The 18,000-nt window shown below is 37.4% G+C and overlaps 1 protein-coding gene across 2 annotated transcripts; it reads right to left on the reverse strand.

Annotated features, from left to right (window-relative positions):
- Window positions 1–370: 370 nt before the first annotated feature.
- On the reverse strand, window positions 371–17,888 carry ascc1 (activating signal cointegrator 1 complex subunit 1). Of its 2 annotated transcripts, XM_086139815.1 has the most exons (10): window positions 17,642–17,888; window positions 17,421–17,523; window positions 17,224–17,321; window positions 16,953–17,131; window positions 16,721–16,854; window positions 15,042–15,161; window positions 14,806–14,930; window positions 14,203–14,276; window positions 12,795–12,912; window positions 371–509 (listed from the first exon to the last, which is right to left on the reverse strand). In XM_086139815.1, exons 1-9 carry the CDS (start codon window positions 17,757–17,759, stop codon window positions 12,796–12,798), a joined length of 1,068 nt encoding a protein of 355 aa, XP_085995941.1. In that variant the 5' UTR covers window positions 17,760–17,888; the 3' UTR covers window positions 371–509; window position 12,795. The 2 variants fall into 2 exon arrangements, with proteins under 2 accessions (XP_085995941.1, XP_085995940.1); XM_086139814.1 differs by lacking the exon at window positions 371–509 and having other exon boundaries at window positions 11,925–12,912; window positions 17,642–17,886.
- Between the last annotated feature and the right edge of the window lie 112 nt (window positions 17,889–18,000).

Consider the following 18,000-nt stretch of genomic DNA (forward strand, 5'->3'; position numbering starts at 1 on the left):
ATGTTGCAGGAACTTATCACCCCTGTGCACCAAGTGTTATCAGTTTACATAAGAGGTAGAGGGGAGAGGCGCTTTATTTGAGTAATATCAGACAACATGTGGTGAAATTTGAGAGCTTATCAGTCAATATTTGTTTTCTTCAAATAAAAAACCAGCACACCCTCCATTGTCTTACACACATTGGTTGCTCAGATGCTCAGGAGGCCCAACAGGAGTGTCACTGCTTATCGTGGTTGTCCATATTGTCAGGATACAACAGCACCATGAGGGGGGCTTTGGGAAATATGTTTTTCCAAATCACTGTCACCAAAGTGAGACGAAACAAATGTGTACTTTAATTCTGCTAAAAGAGCAGAAAATCGGTAAATCGTGGTGCTCTCAGGTACATCACATTCCTGTTTTGGCCCTTTATTATGCGGTGTTGTTACTTCATCACTGAAGACACTCCTGCCACCATCTTCGACATCATCAGCGTCATCAACTTCATAGTCCTTATCAGCAGCAGGTACCTGCAAAGCATAATCAACAGTCAACAGTTGCATTTTCAAGTGGCCAACTAATGGTTGTTTTATACTAATTTTTTACATTATCATATATCTGCATACGGTTACAAAATCACGTCAGGTACTCAGCACAGATACGCTGTGTGCATTCCCAGTATAATGACTTGAATCCTGATACAACATGACAGAAAAAAAGTGTCTGTTTTTTTTTCCACATCATTTCCCGGTCATTTTCTAATAACTGCCTTTTTTGAGTGATAATGATTAACTAACAGCCAGTTCATGACAGTTGCATAGAATCACAATAAGGTTGTCCCTTAAGAGATAATAAGGGAGTACTGTATAGTCTTGTTGTTTTCTCTGTACTATTTGAAATTACCTTATGTGTTGGTAGAGGGTACTGAGTGACCATTTTTTTGACCATGTTTGAAGTCCCCGTAAGCCCTTTAAGACTCAAAGTTGTCTAACTGTCCATGGATGAATTACTGCTTGCATTGGGATTCTGCAAGTATTGTGAAGCCTCCCTGAGTGACATGATTTAAAGATGTGGGGAAAGCATAACCAAAGTATATGAACTACATGAGAACAGTATCATGTCGGCAACAATTGTAAAAGCCTTAGTGTAGAAAATTACATTTCCGTCAGCAACCGTTCATTTTGGAGGCTTTAAGGCCCCCAAATTAACCTTGACCAAAGGAAATATTTTTTACCTCAGAGACAGACTTAAGGTAGTTTATGTAACCAGGCACGGATTGTTGATGCTTATTTGTAAGGAGGTTCCCGTCCATGATGGATGCTCAAGGACTGTAAAGTGAACATGAAAAAACTGCATCCCAAAAGCAAGTTCTTGGGTGAGGGAACCATCAGAGGATGTTATTTTGAATGCTGAGGAGAGAATAAATCGCATCGGGAGGCATTTAATAAGTAATCTCAAGTGACTTACAGCTGTAAGTGAAGCTGCTATAAATGAGTATAGATTTAATTCAATTGGATTCAAACTGGGTCACACAGCTATTAAAAGTGCAAAGTTAGTGGAGTGCTGTAGTCTGACAGCAGTTTGACTTTTCTAGGCAAGTTACTGTTGCAGTTTTTGTACAGAAGGCAGCTATAGCAGGAATGGAAGTGACAGCAGTACCTTTTTCAATTAAATATACACAATAGAAAGAGGAAGACTAATATTCTGCACTCATACATAGTAGATGTTTCATTTTGAGCCTTGCTTATGAAGCTATATGACAAATAAATCGGTTCCTTTCTGCATTTTCCCATTAACACATTAATACAGTTCAACTGCCCATTTATTGCAGGGAATTTCAGTTTCTGCATAAGTAGATTGTTTCACCTCATCTCCAGCATTTGAATAATAAATGGTTTTAGTTCATTATAATCATCCAATTTTAAGCTTGAGCCAAAATGCTCTATCCTATGTCTGGACAATATTCTTTCATTTTTATTTGTCTCTTTCATGAATGTGGTCAGTGATATTATATAACTTGATGCAGAAATTCAAAGTGCATATTTCATTCAACACTTTTCATGATAGGAAATTAGAAATAAACGACAATTCAGAAGCCTCTTTTTGGATACTGATAAATACTAACAGATGGATAAGACAAATACATTTATAAATAAATGTATTAACTGAGCAATTGGGTGTCCTAACAGCCACAGGGGACTTATTTTGGAAGTTTATGATGACATGTTTGAGCATTATTGCATTGTTTGATTTTATCAAGACTTCTTTTGCTGATTTTTAATGAAGACCGTCAATATTTGTATATGTGTAGAAGACAAGGTCTTTGCCAAACAATGATCTGTGATGGGATGTAGACAGTACTATTATGTATTAGAGTTTTAGATATGGGAAGAAAAAATTATCTGAAATAACAGTGAATATTCAATCATGTTTGCATCAGGTTTCTATAGTATGTTTATTATTATTTATTTATCACACGAATGGATGCACTGTGGATGGCAAAGAATTTCATTGTACAGGGAAACACATTTCCAGACAGTACATATGACAATAAACAATTTGAATGTCTTGAATATAATGATCAGTCCTATTCCCTTCATTTATAAATGCTGAAAATGTTCACTTTGTTAACTTAAATAACTACTTCTTAGCATTGTAGGAAAAGTTTGACAATCAATCCGTGCACAATGTCAAGAGAAATGCACACAGTCTTCTCCCCTCACAGCATTCTCTCCACCTGCTCACCAAAATAATACAAGCTATTTTTCCTTCAGACCTGCCTTAAAACTATTGTATTCCAATGGGAATCTACAAACCTCATCTTGAAAAACTGAACTAGATCAAAGCAGGGCCAGTATGAAAAACAGAAAAAATAAACATATGGCTGAACCTCCAGCCCAAAAAAAACAATAGCAACATTTTGTATTCTGATGCTGTTCTGGCTACACCTAAACCACTGGACACGATTAACTGCAGAGCAATATAATTCATTACACAAGTGAGCGATCAGACATGCCGCTGTGTATTATATTGGAACGACCAGATGGTCATCAGGGCACCAGCATGCCTTTCAACATTTACACTGCCCAAGTAGTCAAAATGTTTAGTTCTTTAAAATATTTGAAGCTAATTACCAGGCCCCCGCAGCACCTGGATTTTAGAGTCCCTCGTATAAACTTTGGCTAGATTATATTGCGTGTGAAATTAAAATGTGATGCCATTTCTTTCTTGCAGCAAAGATCATGGTCATGAATACGTTAAGTTAAATTAAGTGTTTAAACTGACTGAACTGCTTCCCTCTGCAGGCCTTCTGCAGATGCAATATGAATAGCTTATATGTTGCCTCAGATGAATGGTTGGAAAGGCTGAACTGTGGTATATACATAAGGGCTTGAGGGATCCTTTTTTAAAAAATATATATATTTAATCATTTTAAATTATTTAGAATAATTTAAAATTGATTCAACATACAGAAACACTGCAGCCCATTCATTAGTTACATACATTACTTTGTAAAACCTTTAATTTAACCTTAATCTGAATTGTATGTATGTATTGATTTGTCTCTTTGATAAATAATTGATTAATGTGTGTATGTGTGCATGTGTTCTGAATTTTCAATTTGCTATCCCTGCTTCCTTCTGTTGTAATAGTCTTACCATCATTCCAGTACTTGTTATAATCTTAAGATTCATCTTCCCTATACGATATTTTAAGTTGAATGGGGGCGGGAGGTCTGTTTGTATACTTCCGTTTACTCGTTAAAGGCACTTTAAGCACTTTATTGGGTTGTATGAAAACTGTTGCAAGTAAAGTGTAACTGTATGTTGAGTTGGCCGGGGGTCCCCTGGATTTTGGTCTGGACAAACCGAGCAAACTACACTATTTGCAGACATTACAAAGGTGTTTAGATGACAACAAAAATACGACTCTGTCGCAGTCCCCTTTCCAGACGTTATTGTACACGTTGCACATGAAGTTAACACCAACCCTGAAAGACTGCCTGCTGTTCAAACACACTAGGCTCTGTGCCCCTCCTCAGCAGTAAACAGACACGGACAGCTGCAGGCAGCCTCCAGACATAACACACTGAATGATAAAGAGCTGCAGCATGGATCACCTGCCTACTAGCTGGGGACACAGATTAGACAATTCAAATACTCCTGCCTCAGCTGTCCATCAAGGCCGCTCACGTTCATTAGTGACAGAGTGATTAGCGTGAAATTCACACGCCTTTGAAACTCAACTGGTGTCACATCCAACATTCAAGAACAAGGCATACTGTCCTATTTCCTTCTTAAGCGTATCCAGTTTGAAAGATTTGTCAGCATTGTCTGGGCTCGGCTGGATTTGTTCATAGTATGGAAGCATATAGGTATCATAATTCAAATTAAAATGCAATAGGAGAATGCATTTGCATTGTCAGAATGTGGCAGCATATTTTGACATAACTGAAATGAGTAATAAGTAATGAAAACTGCATTTTCATTTTCTTCTTCCAGACTGCTCATTCGGTAACTTGATACAAATTATAAAGCAAAATACATTTAAGATTGAATTTTCAAAACATACCCCGGCAAATTGTTATCAAATTTCAATTATAAATGTCAAATATGAAAAAATAAAATGCATTAGCAGAAATGTTTTTTTCATTTTCAGAATCTGGCTGCATATTTTGACTCATAATTAAAATGAGCAATAAATAATCCAAACTGCATCATCATTTTCTTCTTGAGGTCACACGTTTTATGACACAATTAAAAAGAAAACGAAAAGACTACTGCTTTCTCATTTTTATGTCCCACCATGCAAAAAAAGATATCAAAATTCAATTTGGATTCACAATCCCAAGCGGCACGGGAGAATGACGTCTGAGGCCGACCTTCTTCGCAGCTTGTTTGGGTATTAGAATATGGCACACACTCAGCTGTTTACCTGCGAGCTGATCACTGATACTTGATAGCAGGACACCCCCATGACACTCCCTCCCTCCCAGATGAGTTTTGAATCGGATGCCGGTGACAGACCAGAGCGGATTATAGAGAGCTTGGCTGAATGCTCTTCTCTAGTAGACTCCGTTATCAAAGATGTAACCCTACCTAGCCTCTTCTTCTTCAACAACTCATGGCAGATTCGCCAAGCAGCAGTGCATGGAAGGGGACGCCTGGCCATCAGCATCCCTTTCAATTTGATCAAAACATACAATGATAACAGCATGAGTTAGGACAGAGTATTAAGCCAAACTCTTTATGCTCAAGTCTGTCACCGCATCCGATTCAGAAGTTGTCTGAAATTCTATCTGGTTCCATAATTGTAACCTTTTCTTGATACCAACAATGTTATCAACATAGTTGCCCTTTCTAACCTTCCTCTCAGTGCGAAACAGCCCTGCGAACCTTTTCATTTTGGGGCTGTGAAACAAATGTGTTCCGCTCAAACTGAAAGGGACGCTGATGGCCGGGCCTCCCCATCCAGGTGCCACCGTATTGAGTTGTTGAATGACTTAGAAGAGGCTAACTTGGGCAACATCCTTGATAACGGTATCTGTTAGGGAAGAGTATTCAACCAAGCACTCAATAATCTGCTCAGGTTCGTCAAGAGGCTTCCGATTGCTGTTAGGGAGTGCCATGTTGTCAAGTATCAACGATCAGCTAACAGGTAAATAGTTGAATGTATGTTATATTCTAGTGCTGGAACAAGCCGCAGAGAAGGTTGGTATGCTCCTTGGGATCCCAAATCCCAATTGAATTTTGCGTGGTGGGACATAAAAATGAAAATGCAGTTTGGATTACTTATTGCTCATTTTAGTTATGAGTCAAATTATGCTTCCACATTCTGAAAATGAGAAAGGATTTCTGCATTTCATTTTATTTTAATTTCTGATTAAAATTTGAAAACAATTTGCCAACATATATTTTGAAAATGAAAATTGAAACTGAAACTGTATTTTGCTTTTGAATTTGGATCACAGAATGAGTAGTCTGGAAGAGGAAGATGAAAATCCAGTTTGAGTCAAAAAATGGTGCCACGTTCTGAAAATGAAAAGTTGTGCTTATGCATTTTCATTTGAATTATTATACCTACCGGTATATACTTTCTGTCATCAGTGAGTTGTTTAGGCAAAAGACTAAAACAACCTTTGGATTTGAGCTTGCAAGGAATGTGATACTACTTTGTGAAATACAGACTTTGCACCTTTTCACTTTAAGTTGATCCTTTTTCCAACTATGATGTAAAAACATCCATCCATCTTTTACTGCTTATCCTGCTCTCAGGGTCGCCAGCTGCCATGGAGGTACACCCTGTACTGGTCGCCAGTCAATTGCAGGGCCACATACAAAGACAGACAACATTACTCACTCATTAAGGGCGATTTTCCCAATTTTTGCCCACTTAACCTGCTGCATGGTTTTGGAATGTGGGAGGAAACCGGAGAATCCAGAGGAAACCCACGCAGACACGGGGAGAACGTGCAAACTCCAAACAAAGGTCCCTTTGTCAGAATTGAACCAGGGTCCTTCGTGCGCCACTGTGCCACCGTGACGCCCCATTTAACAACATTTTGTTTTAAATATTCGCAGTTCTGTTAAATGAACACGCTCAAATTTTGTGAAGTAAGGAGCTCATGGTTAAAACTATGCTTAACCTTAAAAGTAATTACATGGTTCATCAATTTTGCATGTGCTATTAGATACACACAGCATGGAAATCAAACCTATCTGATCTATTAAAAGGTCAAGTCTTCTGAAAACATCAGCAGATGTAAAAGGGAGCCTTCTCACCTGGCTGGTCTTTGAATGAAGGCGTGATTTCTAATTACAAAGTGAGAAATATCACTGTGTGGTTCTGAATATCAAAAACCTTAATGTTTGAAAAAAGAATAAAAAAAAAACAATACAACTGACATTGATGGAGTGAGACCTCTCTCGAACAGACCCTGCATAAAACAAGGGCTATTTTCAAAAGTGGCATGAAATTAAATATGCAAATTGGAAAAGAAGCCTAAACAATACTTGTCTGAGATAACACAGAGCTTTATAAACCATGATATGACTTCTAATTAATGAAGGGTTCAACCAAAGTTTGCCTTTTCTTCCTTACACAACAAAATCGTTTCCTTTTTATATGTTTGAATGCAGGGTAAAGAATAAAAAGATTGTACATTTTTGTTTTCTTTTTTCATCAGTCCACAAAGGCATTCTCAAGAAGTGTATCAAACCAGCCTTCAAAAACAACCACCCTATCTGACTCATCGATGCATCTAGTCAGGCTTTTGTGCCTCAGGTGTTCGGAAAGCAAGGCACAATTCACACACAGAGCGGAAACACAAATTGACACTGTGGGCTTCGTTTATCAGACTTAGCAGAAGGGTCACACACAAGTCTCAAAATCTCAAGCGTCATGTTGTAAGTTCATGCAGCATGAAGCCCAAAGATGACTAATTATAACGGCAGAGTGGGTAAGTGAGTTTTGGCCACCAATTCTCTGAGGTTTTCAAGAACCACAACTTTGTGTAGTTTCCTCTTTGCTTCTCAGACTGGAACAGCAAATCAATGGCTGTGTGCATGGAGCAGAGCACCCTGCCACTCGGTTCAGCTAAACCATTTAACCACCGGATGCTGAGCACAGAGCCAAGCAAAGTCCAAATCACATCGGTAGATACAAAGGATCAGAGAGAGGAGGTAAAGAATGGGAGGGAACCTGTGGGGCAGCAGAGGTAGCTGAGTTAGAGGGGGACAGATGATGACGGGTATAAGAAAGGACTAATAAGCGGCAACAAAAAAAGGAGGAGGAGTAAAAAAGAGCCAGGAGGGAATAGCGAGAAAAGTGGAGGAAGGGGGGAGTGACAAGAGATAAAAAAGTATCAAACAAGGATTGAACAGACAACGGATCAAGTTAAAACCTGAAGCTCAATAAGAACTGTAGCCTTTGCATCATGTTTTCCTGACAGCTGTAATTGCACCACCAGACACTGGAACCTGTTCTGTTCTCACCCCAGCTTAAGCATGTTCAGTGTTGGAAACACTAACTTTTAATTTACACCATCGTCATAATAAAAGCCCATCAAATAAACACTGACAACACAAACCTATTTATCAAGCAGCCATCTTAAATACCATCATAAATATAATCATCGGATACATCATTAAGCGTTTAATCATGTCTGCCCTTCCGAGCATGTCCATGGCTAATTCAGGATTTACTAAGCTTGCTTGTATTACATGAATCTTGTTGGGATGAAGAGTTTCCATGTCAAAGCCATAGTGAATCCATGCTGAATGGAGGGGTAACTGGCAACAGCACTACTGCGCGCTTTTGTTTGTGGGAGGGGTTCAGGATTAAGCTTTTTTTTTTTTTATAACTGAGCTGAATATCTTTTTCAAGCACTTATTACCCAAACTGCAATCAAGATGGTAACAATGATCAAATACTTGCTGTACCTAATTGGGCAGTGACAGGAGTTTGATAGCTTCATCTTATACCTGCAAACACATCCAACACATCATATTCTTAACAATGGAAGTTAAGTGAAGGCTGTGAAATTATTAAGGTATTATTCAAGCTATTAATTTACTAAATGTATATACTTGTTATTTTTGCATGCCTAAGCACGTCAAGGGTTGCATCAAAACGACCACTCCCCTCTCATATTAACAATGGTACAGCAAACATGGATTTGAAAGAAAGGGGGATAAATGGTGACTGATTTTCTGTTTGTTGATATCCCTCTCACTTCTCGTTATGCCAGATGTCAAATGAACATGGGGTGAATTCACCTCAGATGCAGAAAGAAAAAAAGCAGGGATGTCAACACTGGAAAATCAATACAGCACGAAAGACTCATGTATCATGATATATTGTTGTATCGATAATTCTGAACAGAATAAATCTTCACCATATTAAATGAAATACCGTTGTAAGTCTGGATTCCATTTCTTGTAGTAGAAATCTATTAGAATATCCTTGCTTTTTTGATGACATATTTGCTAATACACCTTGTTTAGTTGTATTCATAAGCCCTCCAATAACATTAGACCCCAATTCTGGGTCACAGAAATGTCTTATATAGTTTTTTCAATTAGTGTTTCCTATATTGCTGATAATTCCCAAGGTGTTCTATACTACTCACATATAATTTGCTGATTTTCAAGTAACCCCAATTTTCAGAAGACTCCTGTGGATGGTTAATCTGTTTTCTTTCTCATTTTTAAGAGAAAAATATCCATTTTGGATTCAACATTTAGTCATGATTTTTTTTTAAAGAGGGGATTTGCTGAGGAAAAATGATTGCATAACAGATTAAATGTAAGCAGAATAAATTAGCATTAAATTGTCAAAACAACAAATAAGCACATTTTTGAGACAATGATCTGTTTCTGAATGTGAACTATTAAACTAAATGCAGAGCCTTTCAATATTCACTATATGATATTACAGATACTGTTTGATATTTCGTAATTTATTGTAAAACTCACTGTAAAACAGTGTGATAGGTTACTTCATTAAAAAACAAAAAAAGGTGAACACCAAAAACAATCTATGGTACCGAAGGGCCAGTGTTCCTTGAGAAACAAAACACAATTACAAAGGAAAAAGCAGCATCGCCACCTCACACGGACAAATTAAAAACCATCCTTAGAGTCTGAGTTTTCCTGCCAATGACAAATGTTCCATCACATGTGTTTTCAGCACGATCATTACTGAGAACATCTGCTCAACACATCCTTCATTTACGTCCCAGACAGACATTAGAATTCACCGTCTTAATGAATATGTGTTTACGAGCAAAAGGATCTTCAATTCCCCACTTGCTGCATCTCTTACCTGAGATTGTTGCTGCAAACCATGTGTTCTCCAGACTGAGGAACAAGCATGTTCTCTAGAGACAAACGCAGATAATTAAGCCCTTTTTCTGTGGCTGAGAAGATACTTCTTATGCCCAGACAGTGCCACTGTCACTGCAAGGACAGTTTTGGCTGGATGACTGCTTCTGTCCAGTAACAAGATTTGCATGTTCCTGTCTAATAGCATTTGTTGACTATAATTCAGAAGCACAGGATTTAAAGACAAAAAAAAACTCCTGTCAATGCAGAAATGGGAAGGTGGACATGACAGGATGGCAGAACTGATAAACAGAAAGCTGGCCAGTTTCCATCAGTGTAACTTTTGGCTCCATGGCCAATGCCCCCCTGCATACCAAGCAGAGTGGGGGAGGGATGAACAAAAAAAAAGAAAGAAAGAACTGCCTTACAGCAAGAGACAGTGACCAGGCTATGTCTCTGATGTCTCTATTCACTTGATGGATGACAGTTGGAACAAGGTTGCAGTGCGCGTGGGATGGATTTGTAGGATGAAAAACAAAAAGATGAGTGTAATGGATCATGTCATTAATGCATTAACACATTCATGAGGCAGTGAGATGAAAGGAAATGTTTAACTCTTGGTATAGTTTTCAAAGTATCTGGATAAAACCAGATTACCATGCAACCAAGAAGCTATGAAAAGTGTCAAGTTTTGTAAATGACTTGGTGTGAACTTCATATTTTCTCAATCATGAAATCCAGACTTACGCAATATGCTAGGAAAAGGCCCGAGTCGAAAAAATGGAGCAGTCGGAATCGGTTGAGGAGCAGTGACGAAAATTTGGATAAGCCATGGAGACTGTGCAGGAGGACTCTTTAAATTATTCAGAACATATTATTAATACTTACTGCCTGTAACACCAGCCTGAACACTTACAAGTGAATTCCCTCATAAGAAAGCCTACATAACCTCATGTTGATTTTTTTTACCTTGAGAAGTAATTTCGATCAGAGCATATGTTATGTTTGCCACAACTCTGCTGGAGCAAAACACACAAACTCACAAACTAACAAAACAGACAGATGACAAGGCAGATAATGCTTGAGGAAAAAAAAATCTTTCCAAAAACACAACAGTTACACTGAATGCCTTCATAAAGAAGAGACTCTAGACTAATTTAAATAAAAGAAATGTGTCAGAGAATCTCTCATCTGGACAGCAATTCAAAGGCTTTTCCTCAATACCTTACCTAAAGTTCACAATTCACAAAATTCCTAAATTCTTTATAGCCTCTACATTCGCAGCTGCATTAAGGGATAACAGTTAAGTTATATTAGACAGTGGAGCTGTCAATCACTGGATTGACTCCACTGCAAGTGAATCAATCAGTTTAGCTTTATGAAACACAGTTCAAGCCATTATTTTGCCTCATTCTAATGTTGTTGGTGTAATTTCTTTTTTTTTTTTTCCTCACAACACGGTCTTCACTTTGGGCTGCAAATCCGCATTCCAACGGTATCTTCTTATTTACTTCCCCGCTGTCAATCATAATAGGCATAAACTCATTCTGTTACACCAAAAAAGTAACGCAGAATAATACACAAAATATGGAATAATGGAAAGAAATAAAAATACATTTTTCTATAAATGGTTTACATATCTGTGATATTCATAGTGTCCAAATGTTCTCAGGCTGTACAATGGATGAATATATTAGCCTTATTGTGGGGACAAATGTTGAGGTGTGTTTTTAAAAGTCAGGGATGTAAGTTGTAACCTTTAGTTCATCCCTCCTGGTGAATGGGGGATGCAGTGGAACTGGAGTTCACTGAAGCCCCTGGTGGGCTGCAGTGGAAATTCTCGTATGATAACATTTCCATAAAATATCCGGCAACGAGTGCAGTTTTGGTTCAGTGCTACCATAAGCTATGACATGAAAAGTGTAATAACTATTGATTTTAAAAAGTAATATTGATAGTAATAAGGTTAAACCTGAGAGAATGAACAGAATGAGCAAAGAGCTTCGAAAATCAAAAATGATGTGCACTCTGTGTATGCCTTAGGAACGACTTCCGGGTAGCTTCTCAGAAACAAAACTGCTTAAGGTGTTATTTCACAAATGAGACTCCAAATACAAGTCCTGACTTTTAAATAGGCCACTTTAATTACTCATTTCTCCCATTTTATTCAGTCACTTCCAGATAATTTTCATTTAATTTCTGACCAAGTTTTACTTCACCTCTTAACACTTTCTAAGATAAATGCCTGTACAAGTTTAATTCCCAAAGATGTTAGGGTACATTTTCCTGATTTTATGTCCTTGCTATTTTTTTTCATGATGCTTTATTATTCGTCTTCTTCATCTTCATCTTCTTTCGGCTCTTCCCTACAGGGGTCGCCACAGCAAATTACTCTCTCCATCTAACCCTATTCTCTGCATCCTCTTCCCTCACACCAACTACCTTCATACCCTCTCTCACTGCGTCAATAAATCTTCTCTTTGGTCTTATACATCCCTTGTGGGAAATTTCCCTCTACAATTAACCCATTATAGATGAACCATGAGCAGTTGGCAGGTACCTAGTGGTACCTTTTTACGGTGATCCTCAATACACTCATGAAAATGGCTGAATTGAAAAACTCTCAAAACAGCTATTTTTTTAAAGATTTTACTGACAAAATTATCTAAAAAAAATATGCCTTAATTTGACCTGATACCTAAATAATCTTGTGACTCTTGTGATATGAAGCATGTAGGAAGATCCGTGGCTAAATTCAGTGAATGAGTTAATGTATAATCTTTTCTTGCCATCATCATGCTCAGTTTGTTCCAAAAAACAAGTGGGAACTGATAACAGAGATACGCGTATCCGTTTGCAATAACGAAGAACAACATTGCTGCCATCTCCTGGACAAAACCATCAAGAGCAGAAATAAAGATTGTTATTAGGAACCCATCATTTTCCCAGTCCTTCTTTGGCAGCCTTAGAACATGTTCGTCTCTGTTGTACCTCAAGAGAAGTTGATACTTCCTGCTGAGGTGTAGTATCCTGTACAGTCTGTTGAATATTTTTGGGACAGTAGGACGGAAGTCAGTTCCAACTCTCCAAAGTGATAACCACCGAATGTCTAGAACAGAAAATATCATAGAATCATTTTTTGTAACTTGTGTTATATTTCCATGTCTCTGTAAATTGTTTCGCGAGCAGTGAATAAATCACAACAGTCCAATTTAACAGATAAACTTGCTCATAAGGTACCTGGAGAAAAGAAGGCAGTTTTTTGTTCACAGAAAACAACATTTACAAGGTTAAAGGCAACGAAGCTTTTGTTAGACATTTTTAGAGAAGGAAGGAAAAAAATAAACCTGTTTTTGTTACGATAAAAATTGACTCCCTGAACAGGAAGGCAGTTTTTATCTGCAGTGTCAGTTAGGTGTCATATTTCAGTTGTGGTTTACAAAGGAACAGTTCCCAGAAGATTTTGCCATCTGTTTCTGTGTTTCAAAAGGTCTACAGCTATGGTGGTTTCCCTGATTTCTCCTTAGAACAAATATATATTTTTAAACTTTAAAGGACATGTTTATAGCTGGGCAACATATACACTAAAAATTGAAACAATTTATTCCATCAACCAGTCCAATGAGAGAATTCATCTGACTTAATTAATTAGAAATATTATACATTATTGATACTGTATGAGTGGCATCTTAACAGGAGCTACTAATGAACACCTACAACAGACTTTTAGTTTTCACTTCATCATGCCTACTTTTACAACATAAAACATAACATAAGACAACATAACATAAAAAAGACATGGTGGGAAAAAATATATGTTACTTAATAAACTAAACTTCCAAAACAGCAAAATTTAAGAAAACAAAGTCCTTTTCTTACAACTGCTTTTCTGATATCATTCATTATTAAGCTTTATTTATGCTACTGGAAAAGTGGCTTATGACTGAAGTTTGGGCTGTTAAGAGTACATTCATTAGAAATAGAGAAATAATCAATTGTACCATTATTCAAATCAGAAATTAAAAGTAATACCAGAAGAAATACTAAAGAGAGCTGGGATTAATTTTTTATCAAAATCGTGTACAAAAACTTTGAAATAAATCTAAATCAAATCTTCTCGGTATTTATGTTTTAATTACTTCTTCCTGCATGTGAATCGGTTGGTTTTGGTTAGTTTGGGTCTTTTATTTTGATGGAGATAAAAGTTCCTCCTCTCCAACTGATTAATCTGGCTTCAGGTTGATTTTAAGACAATCTTATACCAATGCAAATTCAATAGTAGAGACATATAGCATAAAGTGCTTTTCTTTTCTTTTTTTAGATAATTAATGTGTTTGACAGCTTAGGTATGGGAATCTGACAATCCCATATATATATACACGGTTACATTTCTGCAAACCTTTAATATGTTTCTGGCATCAAAAGACTCTCTTTCACTCCTTGTTTGTCTTCCTGGTCCGCCTGTCTCTTCCACTAAAAACACACAGGAGACAAGCCAAGTGAAATACAGGAAAAAAAACAACAAAAAAAGACTCTCCTAAACCAATAATGATAACCTAAACGAATGCTGCTACAGCAAGATGAGAATCCCAGGTAATTTAGTTTATACTCAGGTCATTCCTCAATTCATGGAGCACACACTCAGCCACGTGCTGGTAAACAAGTTCAGCTGTGGGTGCTTTTTATGCTGTTGTTCAGCCCAGTACAAATTTGAGAACTGGGGCTGGACTTGATCCATGGCCAAAATGAATGAAGCCATTGTCAGAGTACTTGGAAAACACGATGCTGAGTACACGTAAACAAAGTAGTGGCCAAGCGCAGAGTGAGCTGCTGGGCGGCTCCCTTTTGGAATTTGTTGTTGCAGTTGTTAAAGATTAAGCATTGTCGTCAATCAGCTACTAGTCCCAGCCAAGAGATAATTGGGAACATTGGCAAATAGGGTTCAAGTTACTGGCTCAGTAACTTTTACACAAGTTCAGTGGTCTGGATACATAGTCCATACCTGAGGTGTCTTTTCTGAACAGAGTGTTCATCACAGTGGCATGCAGTTTGACTCTGTCCCACTCTCTAACCATCTGGCCTGTCGAAACAAAATGCTCCACCAGACGATCTGCAATCACCTGCAACCTGGATAACACATTATATTTCAAAAAGGACATGGGTAGATTGAGTATTTTACAAGTCCTCAATTAACTGTGAAAACTTTTCAATAATTCAAGAGATTTTGATGCCACTTACTTATCAGATCCATCTTTCACATTGACTTTGGCATACAAGACGTCTACCATTGCTGGGTCATCATTCATATATTCAGTGCCTTTAACTTCCAAAGAGAGAGGTTTTCCCTCAGTTATTTCCCTTTGAAAAAAGCAAAAGTAAGTGTCAAAACATGTGTCATTTACGTCATGAGTGGTTCAAACCACTTACCACTTACACTTACCAGTGTAAGAATACAGCAGCAACATTTTTAAAATGGTATACAGACCTACTCTAAGTATTTAAATCATTTAAATCAAGCTAGGTCAAATGGGATGATTTGGTAAATATTGCACTAAAAACATCCCCTCAAATGACTACATTGTACATTTACCCAGGTGAGAACGTGTAAGCAAGATGTAAACAACACAATGATCTGGTTTATACAGATCAATAAGACTAAAACCAATTTGATGATCCTTTCAAACTTTGAATTAACTATCACCAGCAGTTTTTCAACTTTTGACCTCTTTTCACTCTACAATCATTTGTATAATGGTGTTTTTACATTGTACATGGTGTTATTTAACATAGAGACGATGCTTAAGCTAAGGCCTTCTTGTTGATTTAGTGCTTTATCACCTTTTATCTCCAAGTTGATGAACTTGAAAAAAACAGACTAAGGTCAGTTGGGCTGGATGAGAGACAAGACTGAAAATGGTTTATGGACACTGACATATGTAGTTACTTACAGTCAGTTTCAATACATTTTCAGTTAATTGTCTGGCTCTACTGGTAAGTATTTCCTGCTTTACTAAATAGGTAGTATGACAAAGATGGTTGAAAACTTAATAAATGAACAAAACTTCTCAATGATACTGTGAGTGTGCTATCAGTGGGGTGATTTTGGTACCGCATGACCAATCACAAACCTAAGATAATCCTTTGTTAGCACCGCAGCAGGGATTGTGCAAATGTGGCAATCTAGAGCAACTCCCTCCCTTCACCATCCAAATGAGCAAATATAATAAATCAGTGACTAATATAAATCCACAATACAGCCTGACAGAACACAGAGGCAAAGTCTGAAAGAAGATGTGTTAAAAACTGTAAACTGATTGATTGATGTAATGCACCATCATCATTTATGAACAAATAGAACAATATTTACAACTGAATATTCAGCAGTGATAACTTTTTTTAAAGTATTGTGATTTTTCAGGTGCTGTAAAAGATTTTTCAGTTAATAGGGACAAATAAACAATCTGGAATATAAATTCAAATTTGCAAAACTTATAAACTCAATAAACAGTGTTTAATTGCTTTAATGAGTATGGCTTTAGAAAAAAATGACATGAGGATGAAATTAACAGCCGCAAACAAGTAAAAAACACATCCAGGTGGACAGAGGGGCAGGAAGGATTCAAGGTCAGTCCTCTTCAAGATTTTATAAGACAATTTACTGTTGATATTAATTTAAAAAAAATTAAAAATAAATTTAGAGCTGTATGATTTAATATTACATTTTAAACATTTTTTTTCTACTTTGTATAAATAATGTTTAAATTATTCTGCTGAAACTTTCTATCAATAATAGACAATATGTCTTACTGCATCCCTCAAGTAGGCAGTTCTGTGATGTTTCCATGAGATTAGAAATACATGTCTGACAGACGCATTCTTAATGTTATTGTAACACAATAACCTTGTTTATCCTTTACCTGATGAGGTTTTGACAACCCTGGAGGTGCTCACATGCTTTTCTAACTTCCGTGTCATTCAACAGAGCCAGGGTACCAATGGTGAGGTGAAGCTTTGCTGGGTTCTGAAAGATGCTTTCCTCTACTCCACTGTCCTACATATCAAGTAACAACATTGTGAGCATAAATGTTAGTTAATTTAAATTTAATGTGCAGATCTCAAACAACCAATGAGATATCCCTAGCACAATACCTGTGAACATTGCTGCAAGACGTCATCTTTAAATCTCAGGAATCCTTCTTGGATTTTGGGATGGTTCAGAGGAAATGACAGGAAATGAGTGAAAGGCTGTTTTCTCCGGAAACTCTCAATTAGGACCTCAACTCTTGTAACTGCAGAGGAAACTGCAGCTTTGTGGGAGCCAGTGATAACTGTTAAAATGAAGGGGAAAAAACAAAGTCGGGTGGAAATCAAGAAACAATGTGTGTCTCTGATCTAGTATGATGCGGTTCTTGATCCTCACCTATCTGTCCTTCCACTCCTTGTTTGGGGATGCTGACAGATGTCTTTGTGTCAAACTCCAGACGTTTACGTGTTTCTCCCTTTTTCCCGATGATATATCTGTTGCCAATAACATACAACAAACACAAATCGTACAACAATACGATTGCATTTCGAGCGGCAAAATTTTGAAAGAATGTTCATTTTGTAGTGACTCACTTGTACAGAACACTCGGTACATCAAAAGCACAGCGGAATCCTTTTTCAGTTTGTTCAATGATGTGAGTACCACAAGGTTCATCTTCTGCAAACTCTTCACTCTCTAGAAACAGAGAAGAACAGCTCCTTTTTAATTCAAATCGAGCTCCAGTCAACTCTGCAACACAGTCCTGTAGATTATTCGCTATACGCAATGCTAACTTTGACAGGTGCCTCTTTACCTGGTGGCCCGTGGTACGAGAAATCCTCAACCTCCTCCTCATATTCTTCTTCTTTAAGTATATTTTTTCGATAGATTCGTCCGTTTATGTTAATAAGAGGAGGGCGTAAAACGTCCATGATGTAAACTTGATAACTTGAGCCCACACCAGAATGTTACATGTACTAGCTAGCTTACACAGGATTCGATTAGTTGCCTTACTAAAAGTAGCTGTTAAGATTATGAATTGGGCAGCAAGGTCTCTACGCGTGTATCAGCTGACATACGTTTACTTTTACTGTTTACGGCACACAAGGGTACGCGTTACATTTTAGTACGTTTACAAATTAAACTCGGCCATCTTCAGTCTAATTTCCATCG

Source organism: Fistularia commersonii, chromosome 32 (genome assembly GCF_037954325.1).
Source record: "Fistularia commersonii isolate RoL2024-O1a breed Wild chromosome 32, RoL_Fcom_v1.0, whole genome shotgun sequence".
Taxonomy (NCBI): Eukaryota; Metazoa; Chordata; class Actinopteri; order Syngnathiformes; family Fistulariidae; genus Fistularia; species Fistularia commersonii.

What these genes read in the sequence shown, in the direction of transcription:
- ascc1 (XM_086139815.1), bottom strand. Translation starts at nt 17,759, where the DNA reads ATGGACGTTTTACGCCCTCCTCTTATTAACATAAACGGACGAATCTAT. An exon ending in TCTTGCAGCAATGTTCACAG is followed by an intron (nt 16,855 to 16,952) that starts GTATTGTGCTAG and finishes CTTGATATGTAG; the next exon opens with GACAGTGGAGTAGAGGAAAG. An exon ending in GTGAAAGATGGATCTGATAA is followed by an intron (nt 14,931 to 15,041) that starts GTAAGTGGCATC and finishes TGTGTTATCCAG; the next exon opens with GTTGCAGGTGATTGCAGATC.